Consider the following 23,754-nt stretch of genomic DNA (forward strand, 5'->3'; position numbering starts at 1 on the left):
GGCACCGCATTTGCTGTGTGCTAGTCCCGCAAAAAACACCTGTTGTCACTACAGAATACTCAAAAGGGAACTGTCATTTGCAAGAATGTTGTATATAATGTAGATACTATCATTATATGTATAATTGTAATATACATTGGTTACAAAGTTTGTATATTTTGGGTTGAAAAAATGCTGTCTTGTCCTTGCAGCTATTGCCTGTGTGTCTTGGCTGGGACAAATATTACCGGTGAGGGCAGGAAATACAGGGCTCCGTGCAGGGCTCCTGCTGTGTGAGCTGGGGTGTGTTACAGAGCCTCACTGCACAGAGCCCAAAATATACACATTTTGTTAACTAATGTATAGATATAATGTTACCTACATTATGTAAAACGTTTTTGCAAATGACAGTGCCCATTTAAATATTGGAAAAAAATCTTTACCAAATTACTTACAGGGAGTCAGTGAACAGTTTTGACCCCCTCCAAACTGCTGAAAGCACTAGAACATGAATGTGTAAACCTGGTTATTTCTACTTATGTTCGTGGTCATACTAGTTGCATGTTCAAGAAAAAGTCATTTTATCTAAGATCTCAAGTATCCACTGGGCATTCACCTTCTGTAAAGTGTTCTGATACAGGTATTTATTCTTTTGATATTACAAAATACTAATTTAAATGTGACATTATTTTACAGATTTGTCTGTGTTTGTAATTTTACCTGTCATTGTTTGTCCATTAAATAAAACCAGCATTATTCTGCTAAGAGGGAATTGCCCTTTAAGAAAAAAATATATATACAGCAATACCTAAAACTATTTAATATTGTCAACATATTTTTTATTTGTTGTAACTGCATAAGTTTAGAGAGTAGTCTAAGTGAGAAGCTGTCACATGGGACAGCGAACGTTTCCAGTATGTCATTAGACTATGTGAATTTTAAGTGGCAGCGCTGCGGGCAATCCGATCATCCATTTTAACATGCGCATTGCCACAGATGCTGTGATCTCTATTGATCACAGCATTTGAGGGGTTAATGGCGGACATCCGCACAATGGCGGATGTCGGCCATTACCGGCGGGTCCCCGGCTGCTGCTACCAGTCAGGACCTGCCATGTATGATGTGAGCACTGCTCCGATGCTCGCAGTCATACACAGGACACAAATGTATGCCCTGGTACGCTAAGTACCTCCGCACCAGGATGTTCATTTATGTCCGTGGTCATAAGGGGTTAAAAACTGCCAGGGAGACCAAAATTGCAAAATAATAAAAAAAAAAAAAAAAATTGCCAAAAGGATTTAAAAAAGCAAAACTGGAAAACAGCAAGTAGATATGGCATTTTGCAGTTTCTTATTGACATGCAGCTAACATCAAGCAGTGGCGAAAAAACATTGTGCAGCAGAATGGGGTTTTTTTGGGGGCATTTTTGCAAAAAATAAAAATAAATAAATAAGTGGAATCCTAGCCTTTTAAGAATGTATTCTCTGGAACAAATGCGGTTTGCAGCTCAAAGATTACTGCAGTGCAAACTATTCTTTTTAACACTTTTTCCATCTAAATATATGTTTTCCAAAATACAGCTCCAGATTGGTGAGAGGAGAGGAACTTCTATGACGTCTTTCATACATAGTACAGAGAGAGGAGATCCTGCTTTTCTAATGTTATGTTCACACTGCGGAAATTCAGTGCGGAATTCCATCATAAAATTCTGCTCAGAAATTCCGCAAAATTTACTGCACATTGTGTTCAATGTGTATTCAGCTGTCACGCCCCCTCCCATAGGCTTGCATTGAGGGGGTGGAACGTGACGTCACACGGGGGGTGGAGCAGTGACATCACTATGCTTCGTCCCCATGATCGCCAGTAATCACACCCGGAGCGAGCACGCTCCGGGGGCTGATTCTTACGGGGTGCGGCGTGGAAGATCACGGGGTCTCCAGCAGCCCAGCAGCGGGACCCCCGCGATCAGGCATCTTATCCCCTATCCTTTGGATAGGGGATAAGATGTCTTAGTGCCAGAGAACCCCTTTAAGATGGATTTTATCAGTGAATTCAGAGTGATGAGTGCCGGAAGCAGGGGAGTAGAGGAGTCTAATAGGTGCAGAAAGAGGCATTTACTGTAATAACATATAGTGGATTATAAAGTTTCATATCTTTTCCTGACTATTGCTTTATAAGGAAACAATGTAACTGATAGTTACTCATTAACAACAGTATATTATAAAGTTTAATAGAAAGGAGGAAGAAGCCTTATACCAGCACTGTTGAACAGCACAAGCTAGTGCCATATGGTAGTAACTCTCATAAGTGACTAACTAGTATATACATTATTCAGGAAGGAATATCGGCACTTACCTTTTATAAATGTTGGAGCTGGTTCCGCTCCATAAACTGTAACTGGAATAATTCCCAGTTGACTTTTCTCATTGACAATAACATAGAGAAGTCCTCCCCAGACACAGGATATCACAACCTTCTCATTATCAACTTTCTTTCTATGTAAAACCACTGGGGGGCGACAGAACTGTTTATGTGAACTCAGGTCATCTGACTGGCAGCCAACCTGCACCTGCGATAAACATGAAGACGATAAAACCTTATATCCATTAAAGAGCAAAAGTCGTCACGGCCTACAGTCGGCACCCACCCCGGTCCGGTGAGTGTGAACTGCAGTGTACACCACTTTCCCAATGTCCAACAATCCTGCCCTTCGCGATGCTCTATCTTAAACTAACAGTTAGCTGGCACTCACATTCAAAGCAGCTTCACATTTATGGTTCATGAATCAGGTCGCCCATAATGGCCATTACCTGTATCCGCGACCTGGTTGACAAACAATAAACGTGAAGCTGCTTTGAACGTTAGTGCTATCTAATTGTCTCTTTACTTGGATAAAACCTTATACCCTGGACAAAACCACAGGCACAAAGCATGTTTGTCACAACAGTTTATTATCACATAGCCATAGGTGCTTGGTATGCAACTGAAAGCAACTGAAGAGAAAATTCCTATGTAATAGAGTTTTCTTCTCTCATGGATTCAGTATGAGTTTGTAACAAAAAAAAAACTTTCAGTATGAGTGCACGGAACTCAACATAAATATCATAAATAATCAAAAAATATTGTACATTTACAATTTCTTACATCAAAACTACTTTTATTTAAAACAATATTAAGTTCATATATGCGGCATAAGACGTTGGATATTCTTTGTGAAGGAACATAGAAGCAGGAAATGATACATATGTGCAATTATATTTATCATCTCTTAGTTTAGAGCCACAGTGTGTGATGTTCAAAATATGTTTTCACTTGATATAAATTCATAAATACCTGTATAGGGGCAGAGGAAGACACCTTAATATGGTATTTTACTATCACAAAATACAAATACCCCTTATATGTATTTATAGTGCTACAATGTGGACTCTGTACCACAATACCAAGCCCAGAAAACAACAAAGAGTCACTCGCAGACATACCATGAACAAAATTTGAATCCTTTGTAATAATAACATGTTTAAAAAGGAGAGTCACACAACAGTAAGGGGATAATGCAACATCCCAGAATCATGTCTACTGACAAAAAAATATATGTAAGGAGAGATAAACAGATCTATGGTAAAACACCCTGTACTATACTAAGTGCCGCAGTGTGCCCTCCAACAACAACAAAAAAGTATAATGTGGTATTAATATCGATGATTATAATGCATGTTACCAGCGCAATGAGGAATTAAGTATCATAGGATATAGAATCATTACTCCATAAATCATATATATCTCATTCTGGTAACAGAAGTATGCATATAGTAAAGAACTGACATCAACTGAATGTGACAGTAGGATCACCTATTGTACCCTTACATATGACATTAAAAGTATATACTTATCTTCCTTTTTCAGCTCATAAAAGAGCCTTCTCTCTCTTTTTGCTATCAGCAGGGAGGGCTCTTGCTCTTGATTGACACTTCAGACACAGAATATTTGCTGTTTTTGTGAAAGCTACTAGCACTTTGCAACACTTACTGACACAGTACAGATTGCACACAAGCAGCAGAGCCCGTGTGTTAGTGATGATGATTACATGAAGATAAGTGTAACGGCTGGAGTAGTGGATCCGCTGTACCACTGTGGACGATGGTGAAAGCCGCACCAGGGAGCAGAGTCTAAGAAGCTGCTGATTTTCACCAAAGCCCCCTGCAAAGCGGGATGGACTTGCTGCGGCAGGCGAACTCCCAGGTTGCTACCCCTGACACGACTTGCCCACAGTGGTGGCCAAGATGAGGCGAGGTACAGATTCGTAAGGAAACTCAGAGTTGAGGACTGGAAGGTAGGTCAGGACAGGCGGCAAGGATCAGTGGTCAGTAAATGTAGCAAACGGAAATGGTACACGGTGTGGCAGAACACAGTAAAGAAAAGCTTTCTCAATGACAAAGATCCGGCAGAGAACAAGGGGAAGTGCTGACACTTTATAGAGTCAGCGCCCGGCAATAACCAATTACCAGTGCGCTGGCCCTTTAAATTTCTGGCTGTCAGGGAGAATGGAAGAGCCAGGAGCGCGGCAGGGTAAATATATAGTTGGTAGCTGAGTGCGCCCGCAGCCCAGTATGCAGGATGCGGCAGCGCCCGGTACGGGGGAACGGGGGAACGGGCTAGGAATGCTCCCGCAGCCAGTACGTCGGGCTGCGGCGCAACTCCTAACAATAAGGATCCCGGCAGATAAGGTCCCTCTCCTGCTCCGTGCAGAGAGAGTGTGTGACGTCAGCAGCAGCCTGTCCACTGCTCCAGAATAAGGAAAGGTGGTCTGTAGCCTAGACAACCAGCAGTAAACAAGGCAAAGATAAGCAGCTGACTTCCGCTTTTTATGGCCCATCTGGCCTGTTTGCAGCAGCTGGATGTGGATGGGAAAGTCAAAAGCAGCCAAGGTGGGAAGTTGCGCAATTAAGGAGAAGTAAGGAAATGAGACAACCCCTTTTATTTGTTTCATTATTTTAAGATTGTTATTGGGGCTCCCTCCTATTAGTCTGGCAGCTGCAATACAGGTCATAAAGAAAACTTAGAGGAAGTAAATTGCCACTTTTTGTGTATTCATAACAAAGGAAATGCCATTATAAGGATAAAGGGTGTAAATTAGGCTGGGTTCACACTAAGTTTTCTCCCATACGGGAGCGCATACGGCAGGGGGGAGCTAAAAGCTCGCTCTCCCGTATGTCACCGTATGCGCTCCCGTATGTCATTCATTTCAATGAGCCGGCCGGAGTGAAACGTTCGGTCCGGTCGGCTCATTTTTGCGCCGTATGCGCTTTTACAACCGGACCTAAAACTGTGGTCAACCACGGTTTTAGGTCCGGTTGTAAAAGCGCATACGGCGCAAAAATGAGCCGACCGGACCGAACGTTTCACTCCGGTTGGCTCATTGAAATGAATGACATACGGGAGCGCATACAGTGACATACGGGAGAGTGAGCTTTTAGCTCCCCCCTGCCGTATGCGCTCCCGTATGGGAGAAAACGTAGTGTGAACCCAGCCTAAATCAGGTTCAACATGCTTTGTCAGTGCTGGTGACTCTGAGACATCACCTTTTCTTCTTACTATTATGGGACTCGCCATTTTAACCTGTTTTTTTACCTGTGTTTAGGGATGAGCTAATCGAATCTGACGAATCCAAATTTATAACTAATTTAAGGAAAAATTCAATTTGCAACGAATGCGAATATCACCATGATTCGATCGTGCAAATCGCTTCATTAAACTGTTGCAAGGAATCGTGGGAAGGTGGGAACAATAGTCGGCAGGACGACCCTTAACCACATGCAGCATGCAGCCTATCAGCAGCCAGCCACCCCTGTGATATCACAGCCCTATATAATCGGCAGCCATCTTGTGGCCACTCACATCAGCGTTCTCTTGCAGAGAGAGGGACAGACAGAAAAGATTTTTTACAGCAGCGATTCCCCTCAAGCCTAAATCCAGACTAGAAACACTGAAAGGGAAGGGAGTGAGATTGAGAGAGAGTGCAATTTTGGGTGTAGTACACAGTAACGGTGTGCTGCAGCACTGGTGTATACAAAAAACTGAAACGCTAATAGTAGCCAGCCAGTTAGGATGAGCAGAGCACTAAAAGCGTATTGTCCTATATTAAGTGTAACCTGTGTGTATATCTAAGTGGTGTACCGTTTTGTTCCTGTTAAACTCTAACAGGCCTAGTTACTGTGAAAGGCCAGCCAAAAGTACACACTTGCTGGTGTTGTAGACAAATACTGTTTTAAGCGTACTGGACCGCATTGTACTCCCCTCATAAGTGCATACCACATATACGTACATCTAAGTGGTGTACCATTTTGTTCCTATTAAAGTCTCAAGGGCCTAGTTACTGTGAAAGGCCAGCCAAAAATACACACCTGCTGGTGTTTTAGATATATACTGTTTTAAGCATAGTGAAGCGCATTGTACTCCCCTCAAAAGTGCATACCACATATGTACATCTAAGTGGTGTACCATTTTGTTCCTTAAAGTCTTAAGGGCATAGATATTGTGAAAGGCCAGCCAAAAGTAAACACCTGCTGGTGTTGAAGACAAATATTTTTTTATGCGTAGTGGAGCATATTGTACTCCCCTCAGATACGCACTAAGTTTGTCAGGCAGAGAAGTGCCAGGACGTGCACAGAGTGACAGAGGCCCACATTCATCAGGCAGAGGTTGCAGCACACTAGGGCCAGTTTAAACTCATACGTTTAAACTGTATGTACACCTACATGGTGTCATTTATATATTTTCCTGAAAAACTAATTGGGGCCTAGTTACTGTGAAAGGCCAGCCAAGGCTACACACTTGTTTCTGTAGTCTTATACAGTTTTAAAGGGTAGTGGAGCATATTTTCCTCCTCTCATAAGGGTTACATATATGCACTGAGCTGGTGTATAACTATGTCAGACAGAGAAGTGGCAGGATGTCCACAGAGGAGTGGCAGAGGCCTAAATTCATCAGGCAGAGGTCACAGCAGACTAGGGGCGAGTGGCAGCAGGAGTCGCAGCGAGAGGCCTGAGCTCCTGCTAGCTCAGCTAGCGGTTGTGTCTTGACCAGCAAACCATCTGCCGTCAACAATTGGTTAACACTGTCATCCACTTCATCACAAGTGACATCTGACACCCCAGTCAACATCATTGGGTTCTTCAGACACAACCCTCAGTTGGCATGGCCAGGGAGCAGACCCTGTCCTCCCATTGCCTCTGTCCTATGCTGTGGGTTCAGCTCTACTATTTAGTGAGGTCAATCTACTAGAGGACAGTCAGCAGCTACTGCCCACCCAAAAAGTGGAGGAGACATCCGCCTCTTCCTCCGCTAGGCAGACAAGTAGTGAAGAGGAAAGTGGCGTGGGAGGTGGTGTTGCGAGCATTCAGGCTCCTGAAGCAGATACTGTTGAGGAACCTGAGGAGGACATCAGTGACGTGCAGACATAACTCGATGATGATGAAGCCGATCGCACTTGGGAGCCGGGTGCAGAAGGGGCTTCATCATCATCAGGAGAAGAGGGTTGCAGGTTTCCCGTGAGACAGCAGCTGAGCAGCAAGGTGGTAGCATGGTTGTCAGTCAGCATGGTGGCAGAAGTGGAAAGTGTTGAGCCAAACATGCCTGGGGTAGACCAGCTGCTTCACGGCAGCCTACCTTCCCGGGAGGTAGAGGAACAGGGGTTCTGGAATCGGCGGCAGTAGCACTCAATCAGTGTGGACTGTTGTTGGGAAAAACAGCTACCTCATTGGACACTTGCTACCCGCACAAAATGAGGGCCTTTTTTACACCCACTGAGAGGGAGGACAAACTGACCTACTACAGAGACATCCTACGTAGTCAGTTGGCCGATGCCTATCTGCACCATCGTCCATCCTCTCGCAGGTCTGACTCGGGGAGCCCTCTGTGCTCACCTTCCACTGCCATGGCTGCTGGGGAGGGGAGGGGTGGCAGGAGCAGTACCATCCATCAGCAGCCTGAGTCTACAGTCGCTGATGAGTAGCTTTCTTCACCCGCATAGTGAAGCAACTCATCAGCAGTCGGAAGACTTGGAGCAGGACCTGAACCAGCAGGTGGTGGCATACCTTGACATGACCATGCCAACACACCTTGAACATCCACTGGACTTCTGGGCAGCCAAACTTGATTTGTGGCCGCAACTAGCAGAGTTTTCCCTGGAAAAGCTGTCCTGCCCGGCCAGTAGTGTGCCATCAGAGTGGGTGTTTAGTGCGGCTGGGGCCATTGTCACCCCAAGGAGAACTCATCTGTCCACAAAAAATGTGGAGAGACTGACCATTGTGAAGATGAATCAGGCATGGATCAGCCAGGATTTCCACCCACCAATGCCTGATGCATCAGAGTATATTGACCATGGGGCCACACCAACACTTCACAAATACGGATAGTGCAAAACATATTTAAGGTGTTGCTCCACAGTTACAGACATTTCTCCGCATCAGACCACAAGTAAGTATTGAGGATATGCATTAGCTAAAACTTAACTTTTCTTAGGATAAAATATATGTACACAAATTATTTTTTAAATCAAACAAAAGGAAAGGTGTGCAAAAAACACCATGTGCCACCTACACCACCAAGTATTGATGTGATGCAAAGACCTCTAAAAAGTGAAAGTTAACAATGTATGGTCCATTGTAACTGGTGGGGTTAAAAACTTCCCCTGTAAGGCCCTACTCTTGCATTATTAATTCCCTTCTTGGCAAGTGTTACTCGCCCTAAAAAGGGCGGCCCCACACAGGAACCTCTCCCTATTTCCACCTGCAAACTCTGCCATTTCAAAGGGTTTTTAGGTGGAAATAGGGAGAGTTTCCTGTGTGGGGCCGCCCTTTTTAGGGCGAGTAACACTTGCCAAGAAGGGAATTAATAGGGCAAGAGTAGGGCCTTACAGGGGAATTTTTTAACCCCACCTGCTACAATGGACAATACGTTGTTCCCTTCCATCTTTTCGAGGAAAGTGTTACTCAACTTAAAAAGGGCAGCCCCACACCGGAACCTCTCCTTTTTTACACCTAAAAACCCTGGGAAATGGCAGTGTTTGCAGGTAGACATAGGGAGAGGTTCCTGTGTGGGGCCGCCCTTTTAAGGGTGATTAACACTTGCCAAGAAGGGAATTAATAATGCGAGAGTAGGGCCTTACAGGGGAAGTTTTTACCCCCAACAGTTACAATGGACCATTCGTTGTTCCCTTCCACCTTTTAGAGGTCTTTGCATCACATCAATACTTGGTGGTGCAAATGGCACATGGTGTTTTTTGCACACCTTTCCTTTTGTTTGATTTAAAAAAAAATTGGGGTACATATATTTTATCCTAAGAATATTATTAAAAGTTACGTTTTAAGTAATGCATATCCTCAATACATACTTGTGCACACTAACACTTTTACAAAAGAGACCGTTTTCTTCTTCCTATCTGCCTCAGCTACTATTCTGATCCTGCCATCCGCCTGATGGCACACATCTGATGCCAAGTTCTCCTTTTTTAACCCACCTTCGTCACTGGGTACTGGTATTGCCACCCACCGCCCCACTATGTCACTGGGTAACTTTCAGGTCTCCTGATGCTGCTGATGCCCCCTGCAGGCTGTCTCATTCTGTGACCATATGTTCCCCTCATGCTGAAGCCAGCTCCAGGCTGTCTCATACTGCCACCATATGTTCTCCTCATGCTGATGCCAGCTCCAGGCTGTCTCATTCTGCGACAATATGTTCTCCTCATGCTGCTGCCACCTCCAGGCTGCCTCAGCTACTGTTCTGATACTGCCACCCACCTGATGCCACACATCTAATGTCAAGTTCTCCTTTTTTCACCCACCTTCGTCACCGGGTACTGGTATTGCCACCCACCGCCCCACTATGTCACTGGGTCACTTTCAGGACTCCTGATGCTGCTGATGCCACCTCCAGGCTGTCTTATTCTGCCACCATATGGTCTCCTAATGCTTCTGCCACCTCCAGGCTGTGTCATTCAGCCACTATATGGTCTCCTCATGCTGCTGCCAACTACAGGCTGTGCCATTCAGCCACTATATGGTCTCCTCTTGCTGCCACCAACTCCAGGCTGTGCCATTCAGCCACTATATGGTCTCCTCATGCTGCCGCCACCTCCACGCTGTGTCATTCAGGCTCTATATGGTCTCCATGCTGTGTCATTCAGGCTATATATGCCACCTCCAGGCTCTGTCATTGTGCCGCTCTGCGACAGTGATTCTAATAGCGATGCCTCTAATCTGCATGTCATACTGAAAAACAGTGTTATTTCACTAACCCAGCACACACCCTATGCGTGTTACAGCAAATGAAAAGTGTTCTACACCCCTATTGAGGCTCTCTGTAGGCCAGAAATAGCGATTTTTAATACAGATTCGCTGCGAATAAATTCGGACCGAACCAAATTTTTTCTGAAAATTCGGTGAATCGGACAGATCTAATTTATCAAAAATTCGCTCATCTCTATTTGTGTTAATAAACAATTAAATTTTTATTCAATTTGTGAGTGACTCCCTGGGTAAAAAAGCAAACAATAAAATCACACTTGAGTTTCCATAGAGCAGATGAGACTTACCTGGAGACCTTTCCCAACAGCTGTGATTGGAAATACAAGTGTTGCTTTTCTGTTGGGAGGCAAGTAAAATCCTGTACTTCTCCATGCTTTACCACCTGGAAGTGTAACATATGCATTAATATAGAGCACATTGTACATTGGTGTAACTTTATTTTTAGGTGGTGTTTACATGTTTAGGTTTGCAATAATTAAAGAGTACCTCTCATGATCTTTTATCTCATGAAATGTTATAATCCTCCCAGTTCACTGCCCCCATCATAATAAACCACTCCCTGCCTTTGTTTTTGATTATTTTTTAGTTTTCTACCTTGATATTGCTCTGTATTTTCTGCTCAGTCTCAGTCAGATTCACAGACTGGGAAGGGGTGTTCCCCAGCAGATGTGACATCATCTGAAGCCATACAAGGGAGAACTTCCTCCCTCACTCACACTCGCTACACACAGCCCAGAGCAGTTCAGTGTGTGAGACTAGCTATGATTGGATAAGGCTGCACACACCCCTCAGCACTCCAGAATGCATTTCCTGATTTTGGACTTCTGCCAGGCCAGCAGATGTGCTCTGGACAAGTAGGGAGACACCTAGTGGCAGTTTTTTTTCAACACAAATAAAACATAGAAAACTTCATTTTTTTTTAAACAAAGAACATTAGAAAGATTTTTTATTTACCATAAGGAGTGCAATAGCAAAATGTTTTTAATGAGAGTGCCTGTTTAAATTGAAAGCCACAAACAGATCATGAATGCAGGACACGTAGGCCATATTCACACAACAGAATTTCCGAGCACACAGCAGAATTTCTGTGGCAGAAACATCTGCCACGGAAATCCTTATTCCAGCATCTACTGAAAGAACTCAAATGTCAATTATTTTGCCAACACGAACATGGAAATGCATTGCGGTCTTCGTGCCGGCATGTTTTGAAGGCACTTAACAAATTTCCCACTGTGTAAACATAGCCTTATAAAGGAAATCCTGAGACTCCTCCTCTTTTAAGATTTATTCCTCAGTGTGTGAGCACAGCCTTAGGACTGATAGGGATCTGTAGAACCTGTATCTGATTTCACAAAAACAATATGGGTGATCTCTATTCTATTCTAGTCTTAAGTGGAAAAGATGGAGTAGGTGAATCCTACTAGCCACATACAATAAATAATACTGATCTGCCTAGACCAGGGAGGAAAAATCTTTTAGACAGATTGCCATAATTCTCAAAATTCAATCTGTGTCAAAGAACCACTAATGATAGTAATATAACAATGACAGCAAGAGGACCCCCTAATAAATTGCCTGTCAAAGGACCTCCATAAGAGTTGCCAGACTGGACACATTTTAGAGGATGTGTTAGCATACAAGGTTTGTATTTAATGAGCAACAACCACTGTATGTCATTGCTGTGTGCCTACTACATTGTATGACCACTAGATGGCAGTGCTACGTTTGGGAGTTCATGTTTTTGTCTATGCCTCATAAGTAATAAAAGAGTTCCTGTTGCTGTGTTCAGTGAAACAACAGACTGTCTGCCTGTCTTTGTTTAGCCCCAAAAGGTTATGTCTAAAAGGATGACCACCCATGGCCGCAGTCATCGGTCCCAAATCCCTCTGAGCACAGTATTGTAATGTATGCCTGACCTGTATATTGTAAGCCTCTGCCGACAGGGCCCTCATATATATATATATATATATATATATATATATATATATATATATACATGTTATATGCAAAATCAAAAACATTTGCTGATTTTGCATCTGCAGCACTGAACTAATATGGCTACAAATTTACTATATAAATATATATATATATATATATATATATATATATATATATATATGTGTGTGTGTGTGTGTGTGTGTGTGTCATTTACTGTTTCACATTGATTGTATCTACGCTTATGTCAAGCGTTTTAACCCTTATCGTATGTACAGCTCCCTGGAACCTAGATTGCTATAAAAATAAATAATAATAATCTGTCATTCATAATGGAAGGGGAAGGATTAGGGCTCAGAAAGCAGTGGGACTTGAGCATCTGGGTCATGTCTCCTGGACAGTTGCATAGCCAATCAGAAGATCATGTTTGGAACTATTCAATGCCCACGCACAGCACCTTGAGTTGTTCACAAAAAATTTGCTGACTCCCTTTAAATAAAAAAAATAATCTTTCTGACAATGGATTCTATATAATTCTTTTTAGCTATACCTTGAGTTCCTCCAAGTGGCAGCGGCAGAGAGGCCACATTTACAAATTTAAAGGGGCTGTCCAGAAAATGTTGTCTTTATAAAAATGGTGATCATGAGGGATAAAAACTATGAAAAATGTACTTTCCTGTTGAAAATCCCCCACTGCTGCCATTCTAATGGTGCCAGTCTCAGCTGCTGAGCCTTTCTTGTTCTCCATCCCAACACATAGGAAGAGCTTGCTCAGCCAATCTCTGGGGTACTTCCAATGTGTCAGGATGAAGAAGTCATTTGTGTGCACCAATACACTTGAAACCACTTTAAAAATCTTTTACCTTTGCCCCTGAACCTTATGACCTTGACTCTGATTATTTCTTCATTGTGATCAGTCAGCAAATAAACTGGTTCTCTTTTGGTTCTTTATCTTAATACACTTCTGTACCGCCTTTCACAAGTTTTGGCATTTTAGTTCTCATTGTCTCACACAAATCAATTCACGGATACCACTTTTTCAGATAACCCCAGCAATTTTTAAGGCACACATATTTTTTACATTTTAAATGTATTACCCACCATATCCAAGATGATAGAAAAAAGCAGCATCTCTCACCGATATTGGACACTTCATTAGACTGTTTTGGCTGAGCCTCATTTGAAATTATCTTGGAGCGCAAAAAGTCTTCAATTAACCCAGCTGTACCAAAGACTTGTGAGTGCTTTAAAGGGGTACTCAACCTCTAGACATCTTATCCGCTATGCAAAGGATAGGGGATAAGATGTCTGATAGCGGGGGTCCCACCGCTGGGGACCCCCGCATTCTACCATGCAGCACCCACCTGTAATGGCTTTCGGAACCGCTGCAGGCCATCAGGCTAATACCTTCCCAACCACGAGAACGGAAGATTGTGACGTCACGACTCCGCCCCCCTTGTGACATCACACCCACCCCCTCAATGCAAGTCTATGGGAGGGGGCGTGTCAGCTGTCACGCCCCCTCCCATAGACTTGCATTGAGGGGGCGGGTGTGACGTCCCACGGGGGCGGAGTCGTGACATCACGATCTTCCGTTCTCGTGGTTGGGATGGTATTAGCCTGAGGGCCTCCAGCGGTTCCGGAAGCCGTTACAGGTAGGTGCCGCATGGTAGAATACGGGGGTCCCCAGTGGCGGGAACCCCACCATCAGACATCTTATTCCCTATCCTTTGGATAGGGGATAAGATGTCTAGGGGTGGAGTACCCCTTTAATCAAGACTATACTTTATATTGTCAAGTATTACCAATCATACTTTACCAGGGTTTGTGGCATCAATCTGTATCACTGCTGGGGGATTCTCTTGCACATCAAGTGTTCCATTGTTGTTTTCATCTGATTCATACAAGCAGTGGATTTCTTGAGCCACACACAATATAAAAGCTTCTTTAGAATTGCTGCTCACTGGATTTTGTTTACTGACTTTAGGTAAATTAAATTCATTTAGCAGATGCCATAGGGACGCAATAAGAGGGCTGGCTGGCAACCTTAAACAGCTTAAAGCATCCTTTTTAAGCTTTGACAACCAAGAGCTTAGAAGTGGTCCGACCTCCTTATTGTTTTTCATGTCACTCAGAAACTGACAGACTGCTCTGAGAAAATGATATGTGTTAGTAAGAGACTCTTTAGGAACGTTATAGTTGCCCTTTTTAATAGTGTCACTCAGAATACTTATCCCAAATTTATTGAGGATCTTGTTTCCTGGATATTGAGAAAGCACATTTGGATTAGAATAGGACCAGTACCAGGCATGCCCAGCAATGAGAAGGCCTCCACCCTCTGCCACAAACTGCTGAATTGTCTCTACTTCAGCATCATTGGAGGATCTGCAACAATACACACTGACCTCAGAACTCACATTGGATATTGCACAAGAGTTCTGCAGCACTTTAGTCATGATTTGAAGATCTTTTTTAACACCTATCCGCCCATTTCTTCCGGCATCCAGCCATGAAACGGCATTAAGGATAAAAGGCTTCAGCTCTTTTCTGTAAAGGTAGGCTTCATGTGTCCCAACCACAATGCGTCCTCTACCGTAGTAAGCAGCAGCAAAAAAACACTGGAAGTTGTTAGTTATGCCTATTGGAAATGTCAGAGGACCATGTAAAAGAAGTTCAGAAGCAATTTCTGTTCCACTGACATCCAGGGTGGAAACCTCCTTTAAGAGCATTTTTAGGTCCGCTGAGAAGTCCACACTGAAAAAAGATGAGACTTAAAATTTTTTCGTAGTTGTAGTAGTAGACGTATTTTTAGATGACATAGATGCAAAACCATTTAAAGATGTAATAGGAAACAGCAAGCGTTATACCTAGGGATGTCCCGATACCATTTTTTTAAGACCGAGTACGAGTACCGATACTTTAATTCTAGTACTCGCCGATACCAAGTAAGAGAACTTTTATATTAAAGGGGAATATCACAGCAGGGTGACCCGGTTTCTGGCACTGTTTACCGTGTGATATGTGGTTCCTTGTTGTGTACAATGGAGGCTGCTGCTGTAGTATAAGCCAAGATTTCTCTCTTCTCCATTGGACAGAACAGGGAATCTGCATTGGCGTCAAGACCAATGTCTCCGGAGCGATTGGGCTGACATTCACATGGTGAGCAGCGGTAGAAACCCCGGGTCACCTGCTGTAAGATTGCCTTCAATAGTAGGTAGTAGACCCTTGTAGGTAGTATAGATAGTTGCAGCCCCCCTGTAGACCGCAGCCCCCCCCCCCCCCCGTGTAGACAGTGCCCCCTTGTAAACAGCAGGCCCCCCCTTGTAGACAGTGCCCCCTTGTAAACAGCAGCAGCCCTCCCTTGTAAGCAGCAGCCCCCCCTTGTAGACAGTGCCCTCTTGTAAACAGCAGCAGCCCCCCCTTGTTGACAGTGCCCCCTTGTAAACAGCAGGCCCCCACCCCCTTGTAGACAGTGCCCCCTTGTAAACAGCAGCAGCCCCCCCCTTGTACACAGTGCCCCCTTGTAAATAGCAGCAGCCCCCCCCCCTTGTAGACAGTGCCCCCTTGTAAACAGCAGCAGCCCCCCCCTGTACACAGTGCCCCCTTGTAAACAGCAGCAGCAGACCCCCCCTGTGCACAGTGCCCCCTTGTAAACAGCAGAAGCAACCCCCCCTCCCCCCGTAGTTGCTCACCTGCAGTTGCCGCCCCGCTGCCCGCATCCCCGTTCTGCCATCAGAATCATAGCCTCCTATGGAGGAGCATGTGACATACACGTCACTCCTCCTTCCTCCGTAGCGTTACGCTGGGCGCAGGGGAGGAGGTGGAGTGATGTGTGTGTCACATGTTCCTCCATAGGACGCCATGATGTAGATGGCAGAACGGGGATGCGGATGGCAGGACGGGGATGCGGATGGCAGAAAGGGGATGCGGATGGCAGAACGGGGATGCAGCCGCAGTGCAGCAGGTATCGGCCTTGGTATCGGGGACATAAAACGAGTCCCCGATACCATGAAAATGCCGGGTATCGGCCCTGAAACCGATACTAGTATCGGTATCGGGACATCCCTAGTTATACCAATAGAATGTAAAAAATATCAGGAAATATGTGGACTAACTACATGTATACTTACTCATCAAAAAATGGAAATGGTGGTAGTTTCTCCTTCACACTGAAACTCCCATTGTCTCCTTTTTGATTTGTGAAATAGACACCAGCTACAGATGTTATTTTGTTTCCAGGAAACTCATAGTAAACATTTGATTCTGGGTAACATTCAGACCAATGCCAGGCTTGAGCTCCAATAAGTAGACCGCCACCTTCTCTTAAAAATGAAGTAATTTCCGATACCTGACTGTCATCATATCCAGTCATACAGAGCACTCCAAAATCTTTCTTAAAGCCAGAGATCAAATTAGTCTTAAATCCAAGTGTAGACAGAGTGTTTGCCAGAGGATCTAGGCTTTCTACAACTCCCACCACTGCTTCTGGGGATGGTTTTAACCAGGATATCGCATTTCGCAGAAAATCTGTAAACTGAGGCTCATTCAGGTATGATTCATGACTCAAGACAACTATGCGGCCCTTGCCATACTTGGATGCGGCAATAAGAACCTGATTTGTTGGAGTCACCAATACTGGGAATGCTGTGTCACCGGTAACAAGAAGCTTAGAAGGGACACTGCCCACAGAGAAATTCAGATCAGAGATGCCTTGAATAAGTGAACTGTAGTCTTCATTAGTCAACATGATTCCTTTTTAACTGTAAATACAATTGATAGAAAAATGTAAAATGCAAATTTCTCAGAAATGCAAAAGTATTTACCAAAGGTAAAGTCACTATGACTATTATTGCTACTGCAGTCAGAAGTGGGATTTTTACTGGTTCTCTCTGGTTTTCCTGTATTGGTTGTTAAAATAAGGCAGTTCTAGAAACCTGGGAGAAATGGGTTCCCTGAACCGGTTTCCCTATGTTCAATTGTAACTGAGTCTGAAAACGCAGTAGCTGACAGATATAAGGATTGCCATTCAGTGTTCCTTCTGAGTTGCATATGGACAGGGGGCAAAGGAGATGAATAAATATTTGGGAAGTTACAGTATATTGTATAGTATACAGTTTATACAGTGTGTTTTATAAATAACTAGCTGAGTACCTGGCGTTGCCCGGTTTTTCCTTCCTAATCCTTGTTGGGGAGGAAAATCAACAAAGGAGGAAGCTTTTGACTTCATATCCCATGCTCATATATTGTTGTCATATCCCAACCCCATATCCCGTCCCCATATCCCAACCTCATATCCCGTTCTTATATCCCATCCTCATATCCCCAACCCCATATCCCGTTCTTATATCCCATCCTCATATCCCCGACCCCATATCCCGTCCTCATATCCCGACCTCCTATCCCGTCCTCTTATCTCGACCTCATATCCTGTCCGCATATCTCAACCTCATATCCCGTCCTCATATCTCCACCTCATACCCCGTCCTCATATTCCGTCCTCATATCCCGTCCTCATATCCCGACCTCATATCCTGACCTCATATCCTGTCCTCATATCCCGACCTATCTCAACCTCATATCCCATCCTCATATCCTGACCTCCTGTCCCGTCCTCCTATCTCGACCTCATATCCCATCCTCATATCTCAACCTCATATCCTGTCCACCTATCTCGACCTCATATCCCAACCTCATATCCCGTTCTTATATCCCATCCTCATATCCCCGACCCCATATTCCATTCTCATATCTTGACCTCATATCCCGTCCTCATATCCCGACCTCCTATCCCGTCCTCCTATCTCGACCTCATATCCTGTCCTCATATCCCGTCCTCATATCCCATCTTCATATCCCGTCCTCATATCCCAACCTCATATCCCATCCTCATATTCTGTCCTCATATTCCGTCCTCATATCTCAACCTCATATCCCGTCCTCATATCCTGTCCTCATATTCCGTCCTCATAACCAGTCCTCATATCTTGACCTCATATCCTGTCCTCATATCCCGACGTATCTCAACCTCATATCCCATCCTCATATCCCGACCTCCTATCCCGTCCTCCTATCTCGACCTCATATCCCGTCCTCATATCCCGTCCTCATATCTCAACCTCATATCCCATCCTCCTATCTCGACCTCATATCCCAACCTCATATCCCATTCTTATATCCCATCCTCATATCCCCGAACCCATATCCCGTCCTCATATCTTGACCTCATATCCCGTCCTCATATCCCGACCTCCTATCCCGTCCTCCTATCCCATCCTCCTATCTCGACCTCATATCCCGTCCTCATATCCCGTCCTCATATCCCATCCTCATATCCCAATCTCATATCCCCTCCTCATATTCTGTCCTCATATCCCGTCCTCATATCTCAACCTCATATCCCATCCTCATATCTCAACCTCATATCCCGTCCTAATATCCTGTCCTCATAACCCGTCCTCATATCCCGACCAAATATCCCGTCCTCATATCTTGACCTCATATCCTGTCCTCATATCCCGACCTATCTCAACCTCATATCCCATCCTCATATCCCGACCTCCTATCCCGTCCTCCTTTCTCGACCTCATATCCTGTCCTCATATTCCGTCCTCCTATCCCGGCCTCCTATCTTGACCTCATATCCCGTTCTTATATCCCATCCTCATATCCCCAACCCCATATTCCGTTCTTATATCCCATCCTCATATCCCCGACCCCATATCCCGTCCTCATATCCTGACCTCCTATCCCGTCCTCTTATCTCGACCTCATATCCCATCCGCATATCTCAACCTCATATCCCGTCCTCATATCTCCACCTCATATCCCGTCCTCATATTCCGTCCTCATATCCTGTCCTCATATCCCGACCTCATATCCTGACCTCATATCCTTTCCTCATATCCCGACCTATCTCAACCTCATATCCCATCCTCATATCCTGACCTCCTATCTCGTCCTCCTATCTCGACCTCATATCCCATCCTCATATCTCAACCTCATATCCTGTCCACCTATCTCGACCTCATATCCCAACCTCATATCCCCGACCCCATATTCCGTCCTCATATCTTGACCTCATATCCCGTCCTCATATCCCGACCTCCTATCCCGTCCTCCTATCTCGACCTCATATCCTGTCCTCATATCCAGTCCTCATATCCCATCTTCATATCCTGTCCTCATATCCCAACCTCATATCCCATCCTCATATTCTGTCCTCATATTCCGTCCTCATATCTCAACCTCATATCCCGTCCTCATATCCTGTCCTCATATTCCGTCCTCATAACCAGTCCTCATATCTTGACCTCATATCCTGTCCTCATATCCCGACGTATCTCAACCTCATATCCCATCCTCATATCCCGACCTCCTATCCCGTCCTCCTATCTCGACCTCATATCCCGTCCTCATATCCCGTCCTCATATCTCAACCTCATATCCCATCCTCCTATCTCGACCTCATATCCCAACCTCATATCCCATTCTTATATCCCATCCTCATATCCCCGAACCCATATCCCGTCCTCATATCTTGACCTCATATCCCGTCCTCATATCCCGACCTCCTATCCCGTCCTCCTATCCCGTCCTCCTATCTCGACCTCATATCCCGTCCTCATATCCCGTCCTCATATCCAATCCTCATATCCCAACTTCATATCCCCTCCTCATATTCTGTCCTCATATCCCGTCCTCATATCTCAACCTCATATCCCATCCTCATATCTCAACCTCATATCCCGTCCTAATATCCAGTCCTCATAACCCGTCCTCATATCCCGACCTCATATCCCGTCCTCATATCTTGACCTCATATCCTGTCCTCATATCCCGACTTATCTCAACCTCATATCCCATCCTCATATCCCGACCTCCTATCCCGTCCTCCTTTCTCGACCTCATATCCTGTCCTCATATCCTGTCCTCATATCCCATCTTCACATCCCAATCTCATATCCCATCCTCATATCTCAACCTCATATCCCATCCTCATATCCCGTCCTCATATTCCGTCCTCCTATCCCGGCCTCCTATCTTGACCTCATATCCCGGCCTCATATCCCATCTTCATATCCCATCCTCATATCCCTTTCTCATATCACTTCCTCATATCCCGTCCTCATATCCCAACCTCATATCCCGTCCTCATATCTCAACCTCATATCCCGTCCTCATATTCCGTTCTCATTTCCCGTCCTCCTATCCAGACCTCATATCCCGACCTCATATCCCGACCTCCTATCTCGACCTCATATCCCATCTTCATATCCCATCCTCATATCCCATTCTCATATCACGTCCTCATATCCCGTCCTCATATCTCAACCTCATATCCCGTCCTCATATCCCGTTCTCATATCACGTCCTCATATCCCGTCCTCATATCTCAACCTCATATCCCGTCCTCATATCCCGTCCTCCTATCCATACCTCATATCCCGACCTCATATCTCGTCCTCATATCCTGACCTCATATCCTGTCCTCATATCCCGACCTCATATCCCGTCCTCATATCCCGTCCTCATATCCCATCCTTATGTCCCATCCTCATATGCTGTCCTCAGGTGGGACTGATTTGTGATGAAGATATTGTAAGCTGAAAATAGAAGGAGATTTGGCATTGTGGGACTGGGCGTGATTTGCAAGCCAGACCGATGCACAAAAAGGGTAGATAATAAAGGGGTGGGGCTTAAACAATGGGCATGTCTTTGTGACATGGGGTGTGGCTTGCAAGCCGGACTGACACATTCACCAGGAGATGCAGAGCAGAGCTTGTGGAGCAAGGTACTGGAAGTTCCACATACTTTCTTGGGACTTGAAACAAAAACCCATCTTTTGTATAAGGGTGTAGTTAAGGGTTAATTTAACTATCATATATTTTTATTTGACATATAAGTAATATGTGTACCAGGTATTATTGAAATATCTCCAGCCGTATGGAAGTTATGTGGGAACATACATTTCCCATAGAATTGCATGGGACTTTAAACAAAAACCCTGACCCTCCCAAATGGGGGTAGTTTAGGGTTAAATTAACTATCCTATATTTTAAGTGTACATTAAAGTAACATGTGACCAAGTACTATCAAAATATCTCCAGCTGTTTGGAAGTTATGCAGTAACATATATTTCCCATAGACTTGTATGGGACTTTAAACAAATACCCCGACCCTGACAAATGGGGGGTAGGTAAGGGTTAAATAACCTATCCTATGTTTGTTGTTGACATATAAGTAACATGCGTGCCAAGTTTCATGTTAATATCTTTAGCGGTTTGGACGTGATGCTGGAACATACACACATATACACACACATACACGTTGAGTTTTATAGATTTCAGGTAGGCACAGTGTGTACTTTAACTCCTTGGGGATGAAGGGCGTATGCATACGCCCTCGCGTCCCGTCACTTAAGGACGGAGGGCGTATCCATACACCCTTCGTATTTCCGATCACCGCAGCTCACCGGGCGGTGATCGGACCGGGATGACTGCTGATATCTATCAGCAGGCATCCCGTGGCAATGCCTAGGGGGGTCCTGAGACCCCCCCATGTCGGCGATCACAGCAAATCGCAGGTCAATTCAGACCTGCGATTTGCCACTGGTGACCCGATCTCCCGGAAAATAAGCATGATCGGAGCTGTCAGAGACTGCTCCGACCAGCCTAAAGGATAGGAGCGAGGTGGCAGTTTAGCCACCCCTTCCTATCCCCTGCCATTGGTCAGTCAGGCTGACCACCAATGGCAGGAGGGGGCGGGGGGGTTAGAGTTCATTTCCCCCCTCTCTGCCCACCGATTGAAGTCGGTGCAGAGCGGGGGGAACACGGGCGGCAAGGGGGGAGCATGGCCCGGCTTACCCGGACCTTCGGAGGCGGCATCCCGGAGCAGCGGCTGCAGCAGGAGGAGCGGCGGCCGGAAAGTGCGGCTGAGAAGGCTGCAGTGAAGATCGCGATAAGTGATCTTCATTGTGGCCTTCTAAAAGCTGCAAAACTACAACCAAAGGCTGTCTGGGCATGCTGGGAGTTGTAGTTTTGCAACATCTGGAGGGTCACAGTTTGGAGACACTGTGTAGTGGTCTCTAAACTGTGGTCCTCCAGATGTTGCAAAACTACAACTCCCAGCATGCCCAGACAGTCAAGGATGCTGGGTATGTAGTTCTGCAATATCTGGCCCTTCAGATGTTGCAGAACTACAACTCCCAGCATGCCTGGACAGTCTGGGCATGCTTGGAGTTGTAGTTTTGCAACATCTGGAGGGCTACAGTTTGGAGGCCACTACTTAGCGGTCTCCAAACTGTTCTTTCCCGGTTGTTGCATAACTACAACTCCTAGCATGCCCAGACTGTCCAGGCATGCTGGGAGTTGTAGTTCTGCAACATCTGAAGGGCCAGATATTGCAGAACTACACGCCCAGCATCCCTGACTGTCTGGCCGTGCTGGGAATTGTAGTTTTGCAAAAGCTGTAGGCACACTGGTTGGGAAACACTGAGCTAGAGTCTGTTTCCTAACTCAGTGATTCCAACCCGTGTGCCTCCAGCTGTTGCAAAACTCCAACTCCCAGAGTGCACTGTGCACTGACAGACCGTACATGCTGGGAGTTGTAGTCTTGCAACAGCTGGAGGCACATGGGTTGTAATCACTGAGCTAGAGTCTGTTTTCTAACTCAGTGGTTCCCCACCAGTGTGCCTACAGCTGTTGTAAAACTAGTGCATTCTGGGAGTTGTGATTTTGCCACAGCTGAAGGTTTGGGGCGCCCCCCCCCCCCCCATGTGAATGTACAGGGTACATTCACACAGGCGGGTTTACAGTGGGTTTCCTTCAAGGAAACTTACTGTGAACCCCTGCCTGTGTGAATGTACCCTAAAATCACTACACTACACTAACAAATAATAAAAAGTAAAACACTACACATACACCCCCTTACACGTCTACACCCCCCACCCCCCCAATAAAAATGAAAAAGGTCTCATACGGCAGTGTTTCCTAAACGGCGCCTCCAGCTGTTGCAAAACCACAACTCCCAGTGTTGCCGGACAGCCATAGACTGTCCTGGCAGGCTGGGAGTCTTGCAACAGCTGGAGGCACCCTGTTTGGGAAACACTGCTGTAGGGTTTTGGTGGAGACAAGCCCCGTCCTTGTGACCGGGTCCACCCGTATTGCAAATTCCCAATTTTAGGCCTAAAATGTGCATGGCGCTCTCTCACTTCAGAGCCCTGTCGTATTTCAAGGCAACAGTTTAGGGCCACATATAGGGTATCTCCGTACTCGGGAGAAATTGAGTTACAAATTTTGGGGGGACTTTTCTCCCATTACCCTTTGTAGAAATTGTAAATTTGGGGAAAAAAACTGCCCTTTAGTGAAATTTTTTTTTTCATTTACACATCCGAATATAACGAAAAGTTGTCAATCACCTGTGGGGTGTAAAGGCTCAGCGGACCCCTTGTTACGTGCCTTGAGGGGTGTAGTTTCCAAAATAGTATGCCATGTGTTTGTTTGTTTTTTGCTGTGCTGGCACCATAGGGGCTTCC

General features: G+C 45.2%; 1 protein-coding gene across 5 annotated transcripts in view; it reads right to left on the reverse strand.

Moving 5' to 3' along the window:
- LOC130368784 (TRPM8 channel-associated factor homolog) overlaps nt 1-23,754 on the reverse strand; it is a 64,033-nt gene that overhangs the window by 25,270 nt on the left and 15,009 nt on the right. For all 5 annotated transcript variants that reach the window (XR_008892568.1, XM_056572998.1, XM_056572994.1 and 2 more), the window contains exons 2-5: nt 16,352-16,981; nt 14,041-14,975; nt 10,574-10,668; nt 2,335-2,548 (exon numbers count right to left, since the gene is read on the reverse strand). Coding sequence is in view for 4 of the 5 variants with exons in the window: in XM_056572998.1 (XP_056428973.1) it covers nt 2,335-2,548; nt 10,574-10,668; nt 14,041-14,975; nt 16,352-16,968 (1,861 nt within the window). In the remaining variant the exon portion in view is untranslated. The remainder of the gene's footprint in view (nt 1-2,334; nt 2,549-10,573; nt 10,669-14,040; nt 14,976-16,351; nt 16,982-23,754) is intronic.

This window comes from Hyla sarda, chromosome 4 (assembly GCF_029499605.1).
Source record: "Hyla sarda isolate aHylSar1 chromosome 4, aHylSar1.hap1, whole genome shotgun sequence".
NCBI classification, from domain to species: domain Eukaryota; kingdom Metazoa; phylum Chordata; class Amphibia; order Anura; family Hylidae; genus Hyla; species Hyla sarda.